General features: G+C 35.2%; 1 protein-coding gene across 50 annotated transcripts in view; it reads left to right on the plus strand.

Annotated features, from left to right (window-relative positions):
- The window catches only part of KTN1 (kinectin 1), a 104,497-nt gene that overhangs the window by 44,484 nt on the left and 44,263 nt on the right, over window positions 1-15,750 (plus strand). For all 50 annotated transcript variants that reach the window (XM_054666576.2, XM_016926116.4, XM_054666580.2 and 47 more), the window contains 9 exons: window positions 3,427-3,543; window positions 5,469-5,609; window positions 8,761-8,867; window positions 10,052-10,184; window positions 11,975-12,062; window positions 12,725-12,891; window positions 13,308-13,376; window positions 14,715-14,752; window positions 15,436-15,526. In XM_054666576.2, coding sequence (XP_054522551.1) covers window positions 3,427-3,543; window positions 5,469-5,609; window positions 8,761-8,867; window positions 10,052-10,184; window positions 11,975-12,062; window positions 12,725-12,891; window positions 13,308-13,376; window positions 14,715-14,752; window positions 15,436-15,526 — 951 coding nt within the window. The remainder of the gene's footprint in view (window positions 1-3,426; window positions 3,544-5,468; window positions 5,610-8,760; window positions 8,868-10,051; window positions 10,185-11,974; window positions 12,063-12,724; window positions 12,892-13,307; window positions 13,377-14,714; window positions 14,753-15,435; window positions 15,527-15,750) is intronic.

A 15,750-nucleotide genomic window follows, 5' to 3' on the forward strand; every position in this document is an offset into this window, starting at 1 on the left:
TTGTGCCATTTAAGTGGATATAGTCATTTTATAATTAACATATTTCTCTGGAGTAGAAGAAAGGCTACAATGGGAGTGATTGAGGAAGATAATCCACTATCAACAGTACATATGGTAGATGTATATTAGATCAGGGAGGATGTGAGAGGTGATAGAAGGCTCAAGAATGAACCCCAGGAAACACCAACAATTAAAGGGCAAGGAAAATCACCATGAAAGATACTGAAGAGGAGCGAAGTGGTGGGAGGAACACCAGGAGGTAGTGGAATCACAGAAACTTTGAGTTTGGGAAGTAGGGAGGTTGGGGGAATGATCAACAGTAACATGCTTTAGAGATGTCAAGGAGGATTAAGATTGTAAAACTGGGTTTGATATCCTTAGTAAAAGCAGTTTCATTGCAGTACAAGACTATAAATAAGTACCAAATGAATGGGAAAAGTGACAGCGAGTGTCCGCTACGAGTAAGCTTAGGTGGGAAGGGGAAAACAGCAAAAGCTAGAAGGGTTGGAGCAGGGATGTTATGTTGTGTGAGTGCACACATGCCCTTGTATTCGAGTTATGAGGCACTTGAGAGTGTGGTTAAGATCCTGAGCTCTGGAGTCAGACTTCCCAAATTCAAATCTGGACTCTGCCACTTGCAGCTTTGTGGCCTTAGATAAGTTACTTAGCTTCAGTGACTCAGTTTTCCCATGACAAAAATGGGAATGATCAAGTTTTGAGAATTAAATGCTAGTGCATGTTAGGTGCTTAGAGTCCCTAGCATATAATAACTGCTGAAAAATGTAAACTATTATTGTAATTATTAGTAAGAAAATGTTTAATTATTAATTTTTTATCATTGACCTTTAAATATACTTGCTTCAGTTATATTTTAAACTTTAAATTATTAACAATTTGGGCCCCATGCTGTGTAGCAGGAGGAACTACTGTTACACCACTTAAATTTTTTTCCTAGCTTCTTTCTTCCTCCAGTCTCAACTTCCATTAATAATAGTTTTTCTGTTTGGCAGATACTTGTAATATTTGACATCTTTTCTGTGATTATAATTTTCATGTTTTAGTTTTAATTTTGTAGTTTAATGGTGGGTCCAGATCTCAATGTTAGTACTTTTGTCATAGCTTCTTTATTCATCTCTTGGTTAGCTGAAGTTGTTTTTCCTGGGATTTCTTCAAAAAATTTTCCAGATTTTGGCAAGTTAACATGCTTTTCTTGTATTTGTACTCAAATAATAGTTTGGTGGGGTATAACATTCCAGAATTTCATTTTTTTTCCTTGAAACATTCTATGCATTTGTTGTTTCACTGTTCTCTTTATTCATATTGCTGGTAGAGGTCTGACGCCAGCCTGCATTTTGCACCCTTTTCATGTATTTTTGTTAAACTGCACTCTCACAATAAAACATTCTTTGAATAATCAATCACGTGTTTATTATTTACTGGATTTTTTTCAGTGTCTGACCTACTCTACACACATCAAGGGATTCAGTTTCTTTGGCATTCAGTAGTTGTACTATAATATGGCTTGACATTGACTGCTCTGTTAAACTTCCCTTGGATACAGTATGCCTTTTCAATCATTAGATTCAAGTTAGCTTTTATTACTGGGAAGTTATATATAATGTTCTTGAAATAAGTAAAATAATGGAGATCAGTTAAATACATATGGGCTCTCCACTGCCTACCTTCGTTGTCTTTTCATATCTTTAACAAAAAAAAAAACCCTAACACATAACCAAAGAAAACTTTATTTCTACTTTTTATTTATTTCTCTTCACCATGGTCTCTATGGCTCTTACTGTGTTTACAGCGGCATGTGCTTTTCTGTTTGCTGCTTCCAACTGTAGTATTATTTCTGGGATGGTGTTGCTTTTGCTTCCACTTTAGTTTTGCCAGCTCACGTTTCATCTCGTTTTGTGTTATCTTTTCTCTGAGCTCTTTTATTTTCCAGAGATGATTACTATATTAGATTTTTAACCACAGTTTTTTCCTGCTGTGTGATAACCTTTTTCTGGTGATTTTTCTTCACTTGTTATTTGTGTTTTTCTTATTTTCATTTTTTGGTATCGTGTATAGATCCTGTTTTGTTTTGTTTTGTTTCATTTTATTTACTACTACTGTTCTTCCAATGAGGGGTGTTTTTCTTGGATCATCTTTGTGCTAGAGCTTGGTGTTGTTGAAGGGTCAGGGATGGCTGGTGTTCTCCTTGGGGTCTGTGTATGTAAAATGATTTTTTTAGCCTTTGCTGCTTTTCAGATAAGAGGCTTAGGGTCTCCCTGTAGAGAATCTTTTGACTGCCTCACTGGCTAGTTGCTCCCTTTGAGTGATGTTTTTCCTCTTGAGATGTGGGATTTTATCTGCAACGTTTTTTTTTTCCTTCTTGAGACCTTCTTCCAAGAAAGTTCCTGCTTGCAATCTTTGCATTTGTTTGTTGTTTCCCATGTCAAGTTGGGGATGGCTGGTTTTACCTTTCAGGATGTGCCTGTTAATTTCAGAGAACTACACATCTATGGCACCTCTGTAGCCATGGGTATATTCTGACAGGGTCGTGGAGCATCTGAATTTGATCTTTACTATATTTGGTTTGATCTTTACTATATTTGGTGGTCTTTCCTCATATACTTTGAGATTACAGGTTACTGTTTCATTCATAGCAGCTTACATTTTGGTTTCATATTCTCTCTTTTGATCTAGCAGGAGAAGGAGGAAATTACTGTCTTGACTCTGAGTTTAAAACTGGAATTCCTGTAATTCTTCGTAAAAATCTGTTTCTTGGTTGATATGTATCTAGTTGGAAATTTCAGGATACGCAACATTAAAGAGATTTTTCTGAATATTTCACTGATCAGTATTTGGCAGTTATTTTACTTTTTATGTAATACAGAACTCTGCATTGACCCAAGAACACTTGATGTTAGATACTTCATTTTCATAATTTTTTTTAAATCTTAGCACCTTTTATTTTTTATTTTATTTATTTATTTTTCTTATACTTTAAGTTCTGGGATATATGTGCAGAACGTGCAGGTTTGTTACATAGGTATACACATGCCGTGGTGGTTTGCTGCACCCATCAACCTGTCATCTACATTAGGTATTTCTCCTAATGCTATCCCTCCCCTATTCCCCCACGCCCCGACAGGCATGTTGCCCTTCCTGTGTCCATGTTCCCCTTCCTGTGTCCATGTGTTCTCATTGTTCAACTCCCACTTATGAGTGAGAACATGCAGTGTTTGGTTTTCTGTTCTGGTGTTCGTTTGCTGAGAATGATGGTTTCCAGCTTCATCCATGTCCCTGCAAAGGACATGAACTCATTCTTTTTTATGGCTGCATAGTATTCCATGGTGTATATGTGCCACATTTCATTTTCATAATTTTTATTAGCCCATGGTAACTATTACTAATTCTGCATTGCTTTCTCAATTGCAGTCAAGTAAGGGAGAATTGACTACGCTTATACATCAGCTTCAAGAAAAGGACAAGTTACTCGCTGCTGTGAAGGAAGATGCTGCTGCTACAAAGGATCGGTGTAAGCAGTTAACCCAGGTGAAGACATTCTTATGTACGAGGGATATACTTCCCAAATCAGAAGCAACAAAAGATTTTAGAAATTGTCCATAATCAGTAGTTTAATTATTTGTAATTTATGTCCAACAAAAGTAACTTTCCTTTAGAGTTTTGGGAGGGTAGATAGAGCTGTCTGTCTCTTTTGTGATATTATAGCCTATAGTTGAATTATTTAAAATAAGAGTACTTACAGATATCCTAGCTTCAGAATAACAAAAGCACTCTGTACAGAAGCATGGGAATTTGTTTTAATTGGATCTGACCTAGATCTGTTCTCTATAGAAACACAGAATTTGGTGTGATCTTGTTTTAGTCTGATTAATGGAATAAGTGTGAAACTCTTAACATAGGTAATTTATTTATGGAGCTTCTTGTGGTAAGTATAATTTTTTGTCAAGTTCGTCACATCTCAGAAATTTTACTTTGAGAGGTTAATAGTAAAAAATACCAGAAAAGCCAATCTTTAAAACATCATGAAACTGAGAGAACAGAATTGAAACTATAGAAAATATGGTTTCATTATTCCTGAAGTGCTTGTTTCTCTTTCTAGGGATTAAATGCAGTAGAATACATGATGTTTGTTTATGAGTCATTCACCTAGCCACTTGATGACATTGTAAGAGTGAATGGCTTTGTTTGAATATAAATCCTTTATGTGAATTTGAAGTAAATAAAAAAAGTCAATGGAAAAAGTTGGCAAGATTAATTAAAGTTGTTAATAAAATTAGAAACTTTAACATAGTTTTTTGTGACTATGACTATATAAAATATTAAAAATTAGGATAACTAATTTGATAATTCATTGAGCTGCATACTTATGATGTGTATACTTCTAAGTATGTTATACAGGAGTATAACAATTTGTAAAGATGAATGAACAAACTCAGGCAGCCATAAATTATGTAATATCTCAAATTTTGTCATACAATTGCTTTAGAGCAGGAACATGATTAGTCCTAATGATACCTGCAGCTAACTTTAAAATTGCTTGGCTTTCATGTACTTTGATAATTAATATTTGTTCTAGGAGTTCATAGTACCGGCAAAACAAAATGAAATCCCTCATTTAAGATTTGACTTAGTGGCCGGGCGCAGTGGCTCATGCCTGTAATCCCAGCACTTTGGGAGGCTGAGGTGGGTGAATCATGAGGTCAGGAGATCGAGACCATCTTGGCTAACAGGGTGAAACCCCGTCTCTAATAAAAATACAAAAAAAATTAGCCGGGCATGGTGGCGGGCGCCTGTAGTCTCAACTACTCGGGAGGCTGAGGCAGGAGAATGGTGTGAATCTGGGAGGCGGAGCTTGTAGTGAGCCGAGATCACGCCACTGCTCTCCAGCCTGGGCGATGGAGTGGGACTCCGTCTCAAAAAAAAAAAAAAAAAAAAAAAGATTTGACTTAGGAAGATGATAAAACTTTGCTTTCTGAATTTGCTTTCCCTTGTTTCAAACTTTGACTCCACTATAGACATCTTATCCCTATTTTTTCCCTTAGGAAAGAGAATTATTTCCTTCTAGGCCTTTTTTCCCTGAAAGAGAACGTGTACCTGGGAATGATAGAGAATGAACTGTTGTGCTTTAAAGTGTTCTTTCGTGTAATCAAGTTAGAATGTAGGATTTATTCTAGGTTCATAGTCTTTAACTCATAATAAACTAGAAAATGCATTTGAATTAAGAGTAAACAACAGTGGCAAAGTGTTTATGAAGGGAATTGGCGTGAAGAGCAGATGAGATGCAGAAGACTGTTTTTAAAAACTTTTGACCTTGCTTTTTTTAAGCAAGTACTTAATGTTTTATCATTCATGATTATTTTACTGATGTTAAATAACATCATTGTTTATCATTGTTGCAGGCTTATGATACTTATTAAATAACAAGTTTTTTAATTTCTGGGATATTCTTTTAGGAAATGATGACAGAGAAAGAAAGAAGCAATGTGGTTATAACAAGGATGAAAGATCGGATTGGAACATTAGAAAAGGAACATAATGTATTTCAAAACAAAATACATGTCAGTTATCAAGAGACTCAACAGATGCAGATGAAGGTATATTTTCATTCTTTGGAAACAAGATGAAATGGTTGCATTGACTTTATTAGCAAACTTTTAAGTGGCTAGTATGTACAAGGCCCTTTGTTGGGCCATCAACATACAGTGGCTAGTGAAGTTCATTCTGTGTCCTAAGTAAAACAACTTTTCTAGGTGGGGATGAGGTAGGGAGGCCGGATGCAGATAAATATGATGATAGAGATAAGTATTGGCGACTTTAGAGCAATGGTGATGGGAGGTAGGGAAGAAAAGGATTTGATAGGGAAGACTTTTTAGAAGTGATATGCAGACTGTGTTAAATCTTTTAAAACAATTAGGCATTATCAAGTAAGAGAGTAAAGAAATGGGCACTGAGGATAAGAGTTACTTGGTGTGATTTCTTAGTCCATCTCTGGAGGTGATAGTTCAGTGGGTATATTTTGGGACCCAGGATTGAGCTTTTTAATGAGTGCACTCCAGGTGTTACCAGTACAGATTGTCTAGAGTAACTGCTCTATGAGAAATACAGTAAGAGTTGTGGTATTTGGTAATGAGGGCTGGAATGAAGAAGGGATATTGAGAAGTAGATAGAGGCCCCATCTTAAAGGGCCTTGTATACCTGAAGACTGGGGAGCCAGTGAAGGAGTTTAAGCAACGCAGTAGTCGCTGGAATTATACTACTATTTTAAATTTTTACCTTGGTAGCAGTGGGGAAAGTGGAGCAAGGGATAGTTGGAACACTTTGCTAGAATTCAAGTCGAAGAACAAGGGCCTGAAATTAGATGTTGACAATGAGAGAATGAGTTTGAGTATACAAAGAGTTAGTTAGATAGGGCTTGGTGTTAGTGTGAAGGGGAGAGGCGATAGTGAAGAATGACTTCCAAGGTTTTGGCCTGAGTGATTTTGTCTGTTGTTGCTTGCTACCCTTTCACCTGTCTTCTGTCAGAAGGCTCAGTTTTTACAGTCTGTCTTTTGTATATATTTTCCATTTTCATGATTGTAGTTAGGACTAGACCAGTGAATTTTTTTTTCTTATTTTTGAAAAGATTGAAATATCTTTATTACTGCTAAAGAGGCTATTGAAGAATATGGCTTGAGTCTGCTTGCTTGGTGGTCATGTAATACCTTCCTTAATTTAACTTTCTTGACCAGTGACTTTTTGAAATTGTTACTTCCATCTGCTGGCTGATCCTTCAATTCGGAAGGTCTGTCATTACCTCAGATTTAATATATGTCTAAAACTCACCTATTGATCAGGTTGAGATATATATATATATATATATATATATATATATATATATATATGTATTTTTTTTCAGGCCAATCATGAGCAATGATGTTTTTAATATTTTGAGGCATTATTATCTTTATGCTTGAATCCTGTGACTTTTCTCTGCCTGGCTTAGGCTACAATTTGCTCTGAAATCTTAAAGACACTTTATTTCTATGGCCAGGTGCCGTGGCTCATGTCTGTAATCCCAGCTGAGGTGGGAGGATCACTTGAACCCAGGAATTTGAGAACAGCCTGGGCAACATAGTGGGACCCCATTCTATAAAAAAATTAAAAAGTTTGCCAGGCATGGTGGCATGCCCATGGTCCCAATTACTCAGGAGGCTGAGGTGGGAGGCTTGAGCCTGGAAGGATGAGGTTGCAGTGAGCCGTGATCACACTATTGCACTGCAGCCTGGGTGACAGGGTGAGACCCTGTCTCAAAAAACAAAAAACTCCAAACCTCTTTATTTCTAGTTACTCTTGCATTCAATTCTTAGACATGTCTTTAGTTTATTATTACATACTGGGATAATTATGGCTGATATTAATAGGTTTGTCATTTTCATTCCGTCTTGTATTTGGTACCAGATTTTTTTTTTGGTAAAATATTGCTTTGATAATATCACTAGTCTGCTAAAAATTTTAAAATATTCTTTGCTGCTTTCAGAGTCCCAATGTTTTCCTCTGAAATGCCATTAATAGCAAAAAAGAAGTGAATGATGCTGTTTTCATGTTCTTACCCTATCCACTGCTTTTAGCATTTGTTTAACTCATTCCTTCATCTTCTCTTCCCCCAGCAATTTGAGTTAGTGAAGAACTGATTTTCCTAGCCTCAAGTGATCTTTTCTTCTTAATCCCTAATTCCTGTTAATTTGAAAATTAGGCAGATACTTGTAGCAGCATCTTTTGTTGAAGGTGAAAGGTATTTAAGTGATTCATCCTGTTTTACTTGATTACTTACAGAGGTCAGGATATAGATTCCATATGATAACTTCTGTGAAAAATAGAAACGTATACCTTCATTTCCCTTAATAAGCAACAGTTTCTTTTGAAAGAATTATTAATAAGATTATTTCATACAAAAACATGTTCTTATGAGAATATAAGAGTCAGTGTGCCTTTATCTTTAGATTCTTTAATCCAAAATTTAAAAATTAGAAGAAGAAAGTTAGAGTGGTGGTCGCCAGGGGCTGCAGGGAGAGGAATGGGAGTTATTCGTTAAAAAGTGTAGAAGGTGTTTTACACAATGAAGAGAGTTATGGAGATGAATGGTGGTCATGATTACACAGCATTATGGATATATTTAATACCAGTGAACTGTATACTTGAAAATGGTTAGAATGGTACGTTTTATGTTATATGTATTTTATAATGTAAAAACTTGGAAAAAAAATTAAGAGGTCAGAATATTTTAGCAAGCAGGTTTTTGTGTTATCTGTATGATTATGGCCCAATTTGTAACTTAATATAAAGTATACCAAACATATTTTCAGTTTTTAAACTTTGGCTTACTAAAGACTTTAAGAATATTGCTAACGTATAATTGACATAAGATCAGGACAAGCTTAATTTTGTATGAATCTATTCGGTAGGAAAGAAGTCCTAAATCATATTTAGTTCTGAAACATCATCTCTAAGCATGTTTATCTTGTATTTCAAATATGATAGCAGCTAGCATCTACTTGTATTCTTGAATGTGGTGACAGTTTGTATTTGATTTGCATTCATCACTAACAAAATATAATTCTTTTAAATTTGTTTATATTTATTTGAGAAGAATGATTCAAACTTCATTCTATTGATGCTTTTTATATTCTCATTTTAATAAAGTTTATTTTAAAAGTTAGCTTTGACAGTCTTTGTTTTCTAAGTTTTATATGTGTAAAATAATTTTAGTTTCAGCAAGTTCGTGAGCAGATGGAGGCAGAGATAGCTCACTTGAAGCAGGAAAATGGTATACTGAGAGATGCAGTCAGCAACACTACAAATCAACTGGAAAGCAAGTATGTTTCCAAATACCTTATTTTTAATTGAATGGCAGAGTATTTTCTTGAATCATCAAAATATTAATAGCGTTTGATAGTAATTGGTTAGACTTTTGTTTTTTTACATTTGTTTCTAAAATGAGTTACTTTTAAAAACAATTCTCTTTTGCTTTGTGAAGAACTTCTTCAGTTATACATATGTAAACTATATTATATTAATGTCATACTATTATATAGTTATACAAATACATTAATATATATCATATATTACATATTTATGTAAACATGTATGTGTATATTGTATATAAACTATGTAATAAATACTAGTACCACCAATGGAATGGTCTACAAGCTTATGAGTTTATAAGTTTTAAACCATCTGTCCCCTTTCACAGTAGCTCCCAAACTTCAGTATTCTGAAGAGCACCTGGCATTCTAATTAAAAAGTGTATTCTTGAGTCCTCCCCTTAAAAGATTATGATTCACTGACTCTGAGGTAGAGCCCCAGGAGTCTACATATTAAGCCACTTTCGGGCCGGGTGTGGTGGTTCATGCCTGTAATCCTGGTACTTTGGGAGGCTGAGGCAGGCGGATCACCTGAGGTCAGGAGTTCGAGACCAGCCTGGCCAACGTGGTGAAACCCCTGTCTCTACTAAAAATACAAAAATTAGCTGGGCTTGGTGGCGCACACCTGTAATCTCAGCTACTCGGGAGACAGGAGAATCGCTTGAACCTGGGAGGCGGAGGTTGCAGTGAGCCCAGATTGCGCCACTGTACTCCAGCCTGGGCGACAGAGTCACACTCCGTCTCAAAAAAAAAAGACACTTTCCTTGTGATAGTGATTGGCTCTGAGGCCATACTTTGAGAAATAGTACCTTAGAGAGACTAGTAATACCGGTACACAGTACCCTGACTGGTTGATTTTTAATACGTTTTCAGAAGACCAGTTTGAAGGTGACACTATTTATGGTCGTCCATTTTTCTTGATATTTTACAGTGATTTTAGAATTTGAATAACTCATTAGAATTATATAGGAATTATACAACTAAACTTTATTGTTAGTAGTCACTTGTGTTCTGTTTCAGTTGGGCTGTAAATGGAACTACTAGCTCAGCTCAGCAAAACTAACAAAGTATGTTTTGTTTATTTCTTATATATATTTGTAATAATGGAAGGCTCCTAATCCAGTTACTGTTTTCAGGCAGTCTGCAGAACTAAATAAACTACGCCAGGATTATGCTAGGTTGGTGAATGAGCTGACTGAGAAAACAGGAAAGCTACAGCAAGAGGAAGTCCAAAAGAAGAATGCTGAGCAAGCAGCTACTCAGTTGAAGGTGATATATTCTCACCTTTATTTGTCATTTCATGAATAATATAGGCGTATTAGTTCGTTTTCATACTGGTATGAAGAACTGCCCGAGACTGGGTAAATTTTTAAGGAAAGAGGTTTAATTGACTCACGGTTCAACATGGCTGGGGAGGCCTCAGGAAACTTACAATCATGGCAGAAGGTGAAGAAGCAGCAAAGCATCTTCTTCACGAAGCAGCAGGAAGGAGAAATGCCGACCGAGGGGGAAGACTCCCTTATAAAACCATTAGATCTTGTGAGAACTCACTATCACAAGAACAGCATGGGGGAAACCATGCCTATGATTCAGTTACCTCCACGTGGTCTCTCCCTTGACACGTGGAGATTATGGGGATTACAATTCGAGATGAGGTTTGGGTGGGGACACAATGCCTAACCATATCAGTAGGTATTTAATTTGATGACTTAAATGTGTATATAGGTTTGAAAAATATAGTTTGAAGCCTAATGGGACCTGTAGTCTAAATGCTGTGCCCTGATGAAAGAAAAAGAAGCATGTGCCCTATTGAAAGAATTGAATATAGGCTTGAATTTGAAGTTAAAGACCGTTTGAAGATATGGTAAATGATGTTAGCTGATTGACAGATATAAATTGTAGAATTTTATCTTATATATGGGGGTTAGGGTCTACAGTATAGGGCAGAAATCATGTAGTTAAAAATTACCCTTAATACCACTTTATCACCCATAGCTTGGATTTTTCAGTAGGTCCAGCAGAACCTAGTTTTCTTTCAGCACTGGAATAGGTAGTTTTTCCTTTGCTTCAGCACAAGACTAAGTAGTGTTCCAGTGGCTTGCGCTCGACCCATGATGTACAAAAAGTCACATACTGTATCTTTAGACGCCAGAGTGTCACTTGGTCCAGTGAGATGCTTATACTATGAAGAGATGCATGGCTTTGCTCAGGCTGACTGAGGGAGGAGCAGATTCATTTATCTCATTTTATATGCATTCTGAAGCATATGTACATTGAATAGAATGATGAGTATAATTCTCTATTCCTGCTTTTATTGAAGAGGAAATTTGTTGAAAGTATAGTTCAATTTGTGTAAGTTAAATGCTACCTCATTATAATAGATTCCTACCTAGGTCATTGATACAATTGTACTTTGATACCAGTTCCAGAGTAGGAGTTAAAAAGGCTTCAAGAGTAATTGAGTATGGAAAATAGTGTTTTTCTTAAGTCTTGTTGGGAGATTGATATAAGTATCCTTTCTTTTATTTAATATTGATCTTGCTGGTGGGTTTACTACTGGCATAGATACGGAAGTCTGTTCTCTGTGGATATGGATAAATAAATGACATTAAAGATTATAGTCATGATTGGAGTGTTGTGTTATAAAAATACCTCAAAATAAGAATTTTTAGCTACTTAGATTTAGCAATAAAGACACCATCCTGTCCTTCGGAAGCTTATCAGCTAAAGGAAGGTTAGTGGGAAACAGGTTATTGCTAAGTGGATCAGATGTATATAGTAGTAGCTATCTTGATAGAAACTCAGCACAAATATTGAGTCTGAAATAATCTCCAAACTGTAAACCCTGTAATGCTGGAGGATAGGATGGCTATGGCTAATAAATAAATGGCTTTTAGACTGTGTGTATCTGCTTATCTTATTGAAATGTAGGAAACTAGTTGCAATAAGCAGTTTTATGATACAACAGTAAAGGTAGAGGATGCTTTTTTTCCATCTTTTTCAAAGTAGAAATTCTGTGTTTGTGCTAATTTATCCTTTCTCCCTTTTAAAATACCAAGGTTCAACTACAAGAAGCTGAGAGAAGGTGGGAAGAAGTTCAGAGCTACATCAGGAAGAGAACAGCGGAACATGAGGCAGCACAGCAAGGTAAGGGGAAGAAGTATTCATGTAAACTTTGTATATAATTTTGGGTAAAATTTCCTCTCTCTTCCATCTGTGAAGAAAGTATAATTTGGCATTTTGGTTATAGCTCAATAAAAATAGCTTTTATGCTTTCAGAATATCTTTCTTTCTTTGACATTTGTTAGGGTTTTAAAATAAGTTACCTACTAGCTTTGCCTGAAGCATTAAAGTTGCAGGCAAAATTATAGTACATGATAGGTTAATGGGATCCTGGCTGTGTGTGTTTCTTTTCTGTAGTTATTCTCTTTGGTTCTTTGGTTAATTCTTTTTTTTTTTTTCCCAAGAAAATACTCACTTCTTATTTTGAAGAGAAAAACAGAGCATTACCATCCCAAGTAGTTTACTTAAAACTGCCCATTTAATACATGCTAACTTTTACTCATTTACTCTTAATTTGATGGATCCATCTGGGAGATAATGGAGTACGTGTTATGTGTATTGTTTGTTTCTCTACTACTCCCTTTCTCCCATGAAACGCAAGTATAGCCTGCTACAGGAGCATGCAAGAATGGAAGCAGGAGAGATTCAAAGAAGGTTTTCTAGAGGCGAGAATGCCTACACGAAAGATGAGTATGAGTAACTAGGCAAAGAAAGAGACCTCTGTAAAATGTAATGTTTTATTACAGATTTACAGAGTAAATTTGTGGCCAAAGAAAATGAAGTACAGAGTCTGCATAGTAAGCTTACAGATACCTTGGTATCAAAACAACAGTTGGAGCAAAGACTAATGCAGTTAATGGAATCAGAGCAGAAAAGGGTGAACAAAGAAGAGTCTCTACAAATGCAGGTTCAGGTATTTTTTTCTTCTTTTTTTTTAAAAAAAAAATACAGGTGGTCAGTTATTAGATCTGTGTGTCTAGAAGAGAGACTAAAGTCTACCTTATCCTAATTCTGAAATGATGATGAATAATTATAACTTTGTCTTTTGAGCACTTGTCACAATATGGTGTGTTTGAAGGTGTGCTCACCCACAGTCTTAGGCTCTTTGTGTTAGATTAGGAATAGCACAAACATATCTTTAACTTCTGTCTTATAAGCTAACTCAGATTGTCTAATCATTGTTTAAAATAATGCCTTTTGGAATCTAAGAATGCCTTAAAAAAAAAAAAAAAGAAAAGATAAACAAATGTACCTATAATACGTTGTGTTCATATACATGGGGTTATTTATTAGCATGCTTTTTCTCTTTTTGGTTGCTATTTATGAAAGGATATTTTGGAGCAGAATGAGGCTTTGAAAGCTCAAATTCAGCAGTTCCATTCCCAGATAGCAGCCCAGGTAATGATGCTTTCTTATTGCTTATGATTAATAACTTGCAGCCATTTAAACACTCACCTGAATGTCTGTTGAGTGCCAAATACTGGATTAATAGCTGGGAGACTAGTCAATGAATCAACAAATGATGATCCTGAGTGCTAAACACTTGCTAATTATGTACGGTGCTGAGGGAAAACACTAAGAAAGAAATCCATACCAACTAATTGGATGAGGGGAAGGTTAGAGAGCTTTTATTATACAAAAATGTCCCCAATCCTGTCACAAAACAAGGAGAGAGAATTGGCCAAATCCTATCTAGAATAGTGGCTTATGTATTACAGATGTTCATTAAATATCAGCTAGCTCTGGAAAATCCTAATATATCAGCAGGGGGAACAATATGGTAACCATAGATCACAGATTATATTTGCAAAATGATCAATTGAAAATTTGTACCTCAGTTTAGTGACTCAGCCTTCCAAAGTTTTCAAGTGATAGTGTAAGACCTGTTATTCTTTGATGTGACATAACGTCTTTATAAATAATATAAAGAAAATCAAATAAAAACAAGTATTGTGAATTTTGAGCTTCAGTTTTTCAACTTGAAAATTCTGAGAGTTATTTGTAGCAAAAAGTATTGGCTCAGAAGTCTGACATTTCTGTATAAAAAGTGGTTTTTAACATTAAAATTTTGTTTTTAAGGTTCAGAGAAGTTCAGACTCCCAAAGCTTTGACCATATAAATATATTTTTCCCAGTTGCTTTATCTGTAGAAATTATAGTCTAAAGTAATTGAGGAAGAATTAATGCAGGAAAGGGTGCTGGTGTGGATGTGTATGTATATGTGAATTACCAACTCAGATTGAATTGTGATCTTTAGTTATCAGCTGAGAAGTGGCTCTAAAAAATTTATCAGGAGTTAAATACATAGAGAATGCTGTAAGAATCTTTTAAATAGTAAACATGAACATGGGTATTACTAAACTATATTAGTCATGGAATGGATAATTTTATTATTAAAAGTTGTTACTAAGGAGAAGAAACACAGGATGACAAATGGCCTTTCTGGCTGTTTTTCCTACTCATTTGTTGCTTGTCAATTATTTAGTTTCCAGGCCTGTCAACTTGTTTTATTCTAAATGTCTTGTGATATGTAATTCGTGACTACTGGCTGTTGGTGATCAAACTTGCTTTCAGAATGATAGTTACTCTTTATTGAACACTTACCATGGGCCAGCTACTTTCATAAAAATTTATATACATTAACTTCTCTTAAAATTTAAAGCTCTGTTACGATTATTGTATAGCTATAAAGCTTTCTCTTAAATACTTTTATGTTGACACTATTTTTCTTTCTTAGACCTCCGCTTCAGTTCTAGCAGAAGAATTACATAAAGTGTAAGCCTACCTTTTCACACTCTTATAATTGTGTAGTCACCACTAACTGATACTTGTTAGATGCGACACTTATGATTAACTTTATACCTCTGACCTGTTCAGAAAATACTCTGAACTAGATTTGGAGCAACTTTTGCTTTTTTTTTTTTTCCTTTTTCCCATTAGTGAGTTGGGTCCCTAAACATTATATATTCTGCTTTTATTTATGTTTTTATTACAACAAGAGTTGGGGAGACTTTCATTTGAGTGTTAGCAATTATGTGGAAGAGGTAATTGTTTAGAAAGTAGTGGAAGGAAATTAGTTTTTGTGTCTTATAAGTAGTTGTAGTTCTTCTGTGTCCAGCTCTGTGGTAGTATACCCAAAACAAAGTTATATGCTTTTTTTGTGCCGTATAATTTTGCATAGACACTGATCACTTGAGTTCGGAAGATCTGAAATCTGGTTTTGACATAGCTAGCTTTAACAAATTAACCTCTTCTATCTCGAGTTTTAAAACAGGGTTATGTATTTTAAGGAGTTATAGTAATGTGTATGACAGTTGTTAGTAAACTGAAAGGGGCTATAGAAATGGAAGGTATATGAGAACTACTGAAGTAAGGATGATGCTTTTTAAGGCTTTAAATCCTTTTGATTTGTGACTTCTGAATGTTTATTGAATGTACAAATGTCTTTCCTTCTAAAGGATTGCAGAAAAGGATAAGCAGATAAAACAGACTGAAGATTCTTTAGCAAGTGAACGTGATCATTTAACAAGTAAAGAAGAGGAACTTAAGGTATAGTAATTTGTATAAATGGCTACAATATTTTACAGAACTGAAATTTAAATTACTTTGATCCACATAATCAGTGAGGGTATATGAAGAATGGAAAATAGTCTAGAATTCATTTGAAATAACTGTTTTTCTAAACTACAAAATTCTCTAGCTCTCTACGAGGAAAAATTCAAAGGGCTTCTCTCATGTGATATAATTTACAATAATTTGATAGGAATATGCTA

The sequence above is a fragment of the Pan troglodytes genome, chromosome 15 (genome assembly GCF_028858775.2).
Source record: "Pan troglodytes isolate AG18354 chromosome 15, NHGRI_mPanTro3-v2.0_pri, whole genome shotgun sequence".
Classification (NCBI taxonomy): Eukaryota; Metazoa; Chordata; class Mammalia; order Primates; family Hominidae; genus Pan; species Pan troglodytes.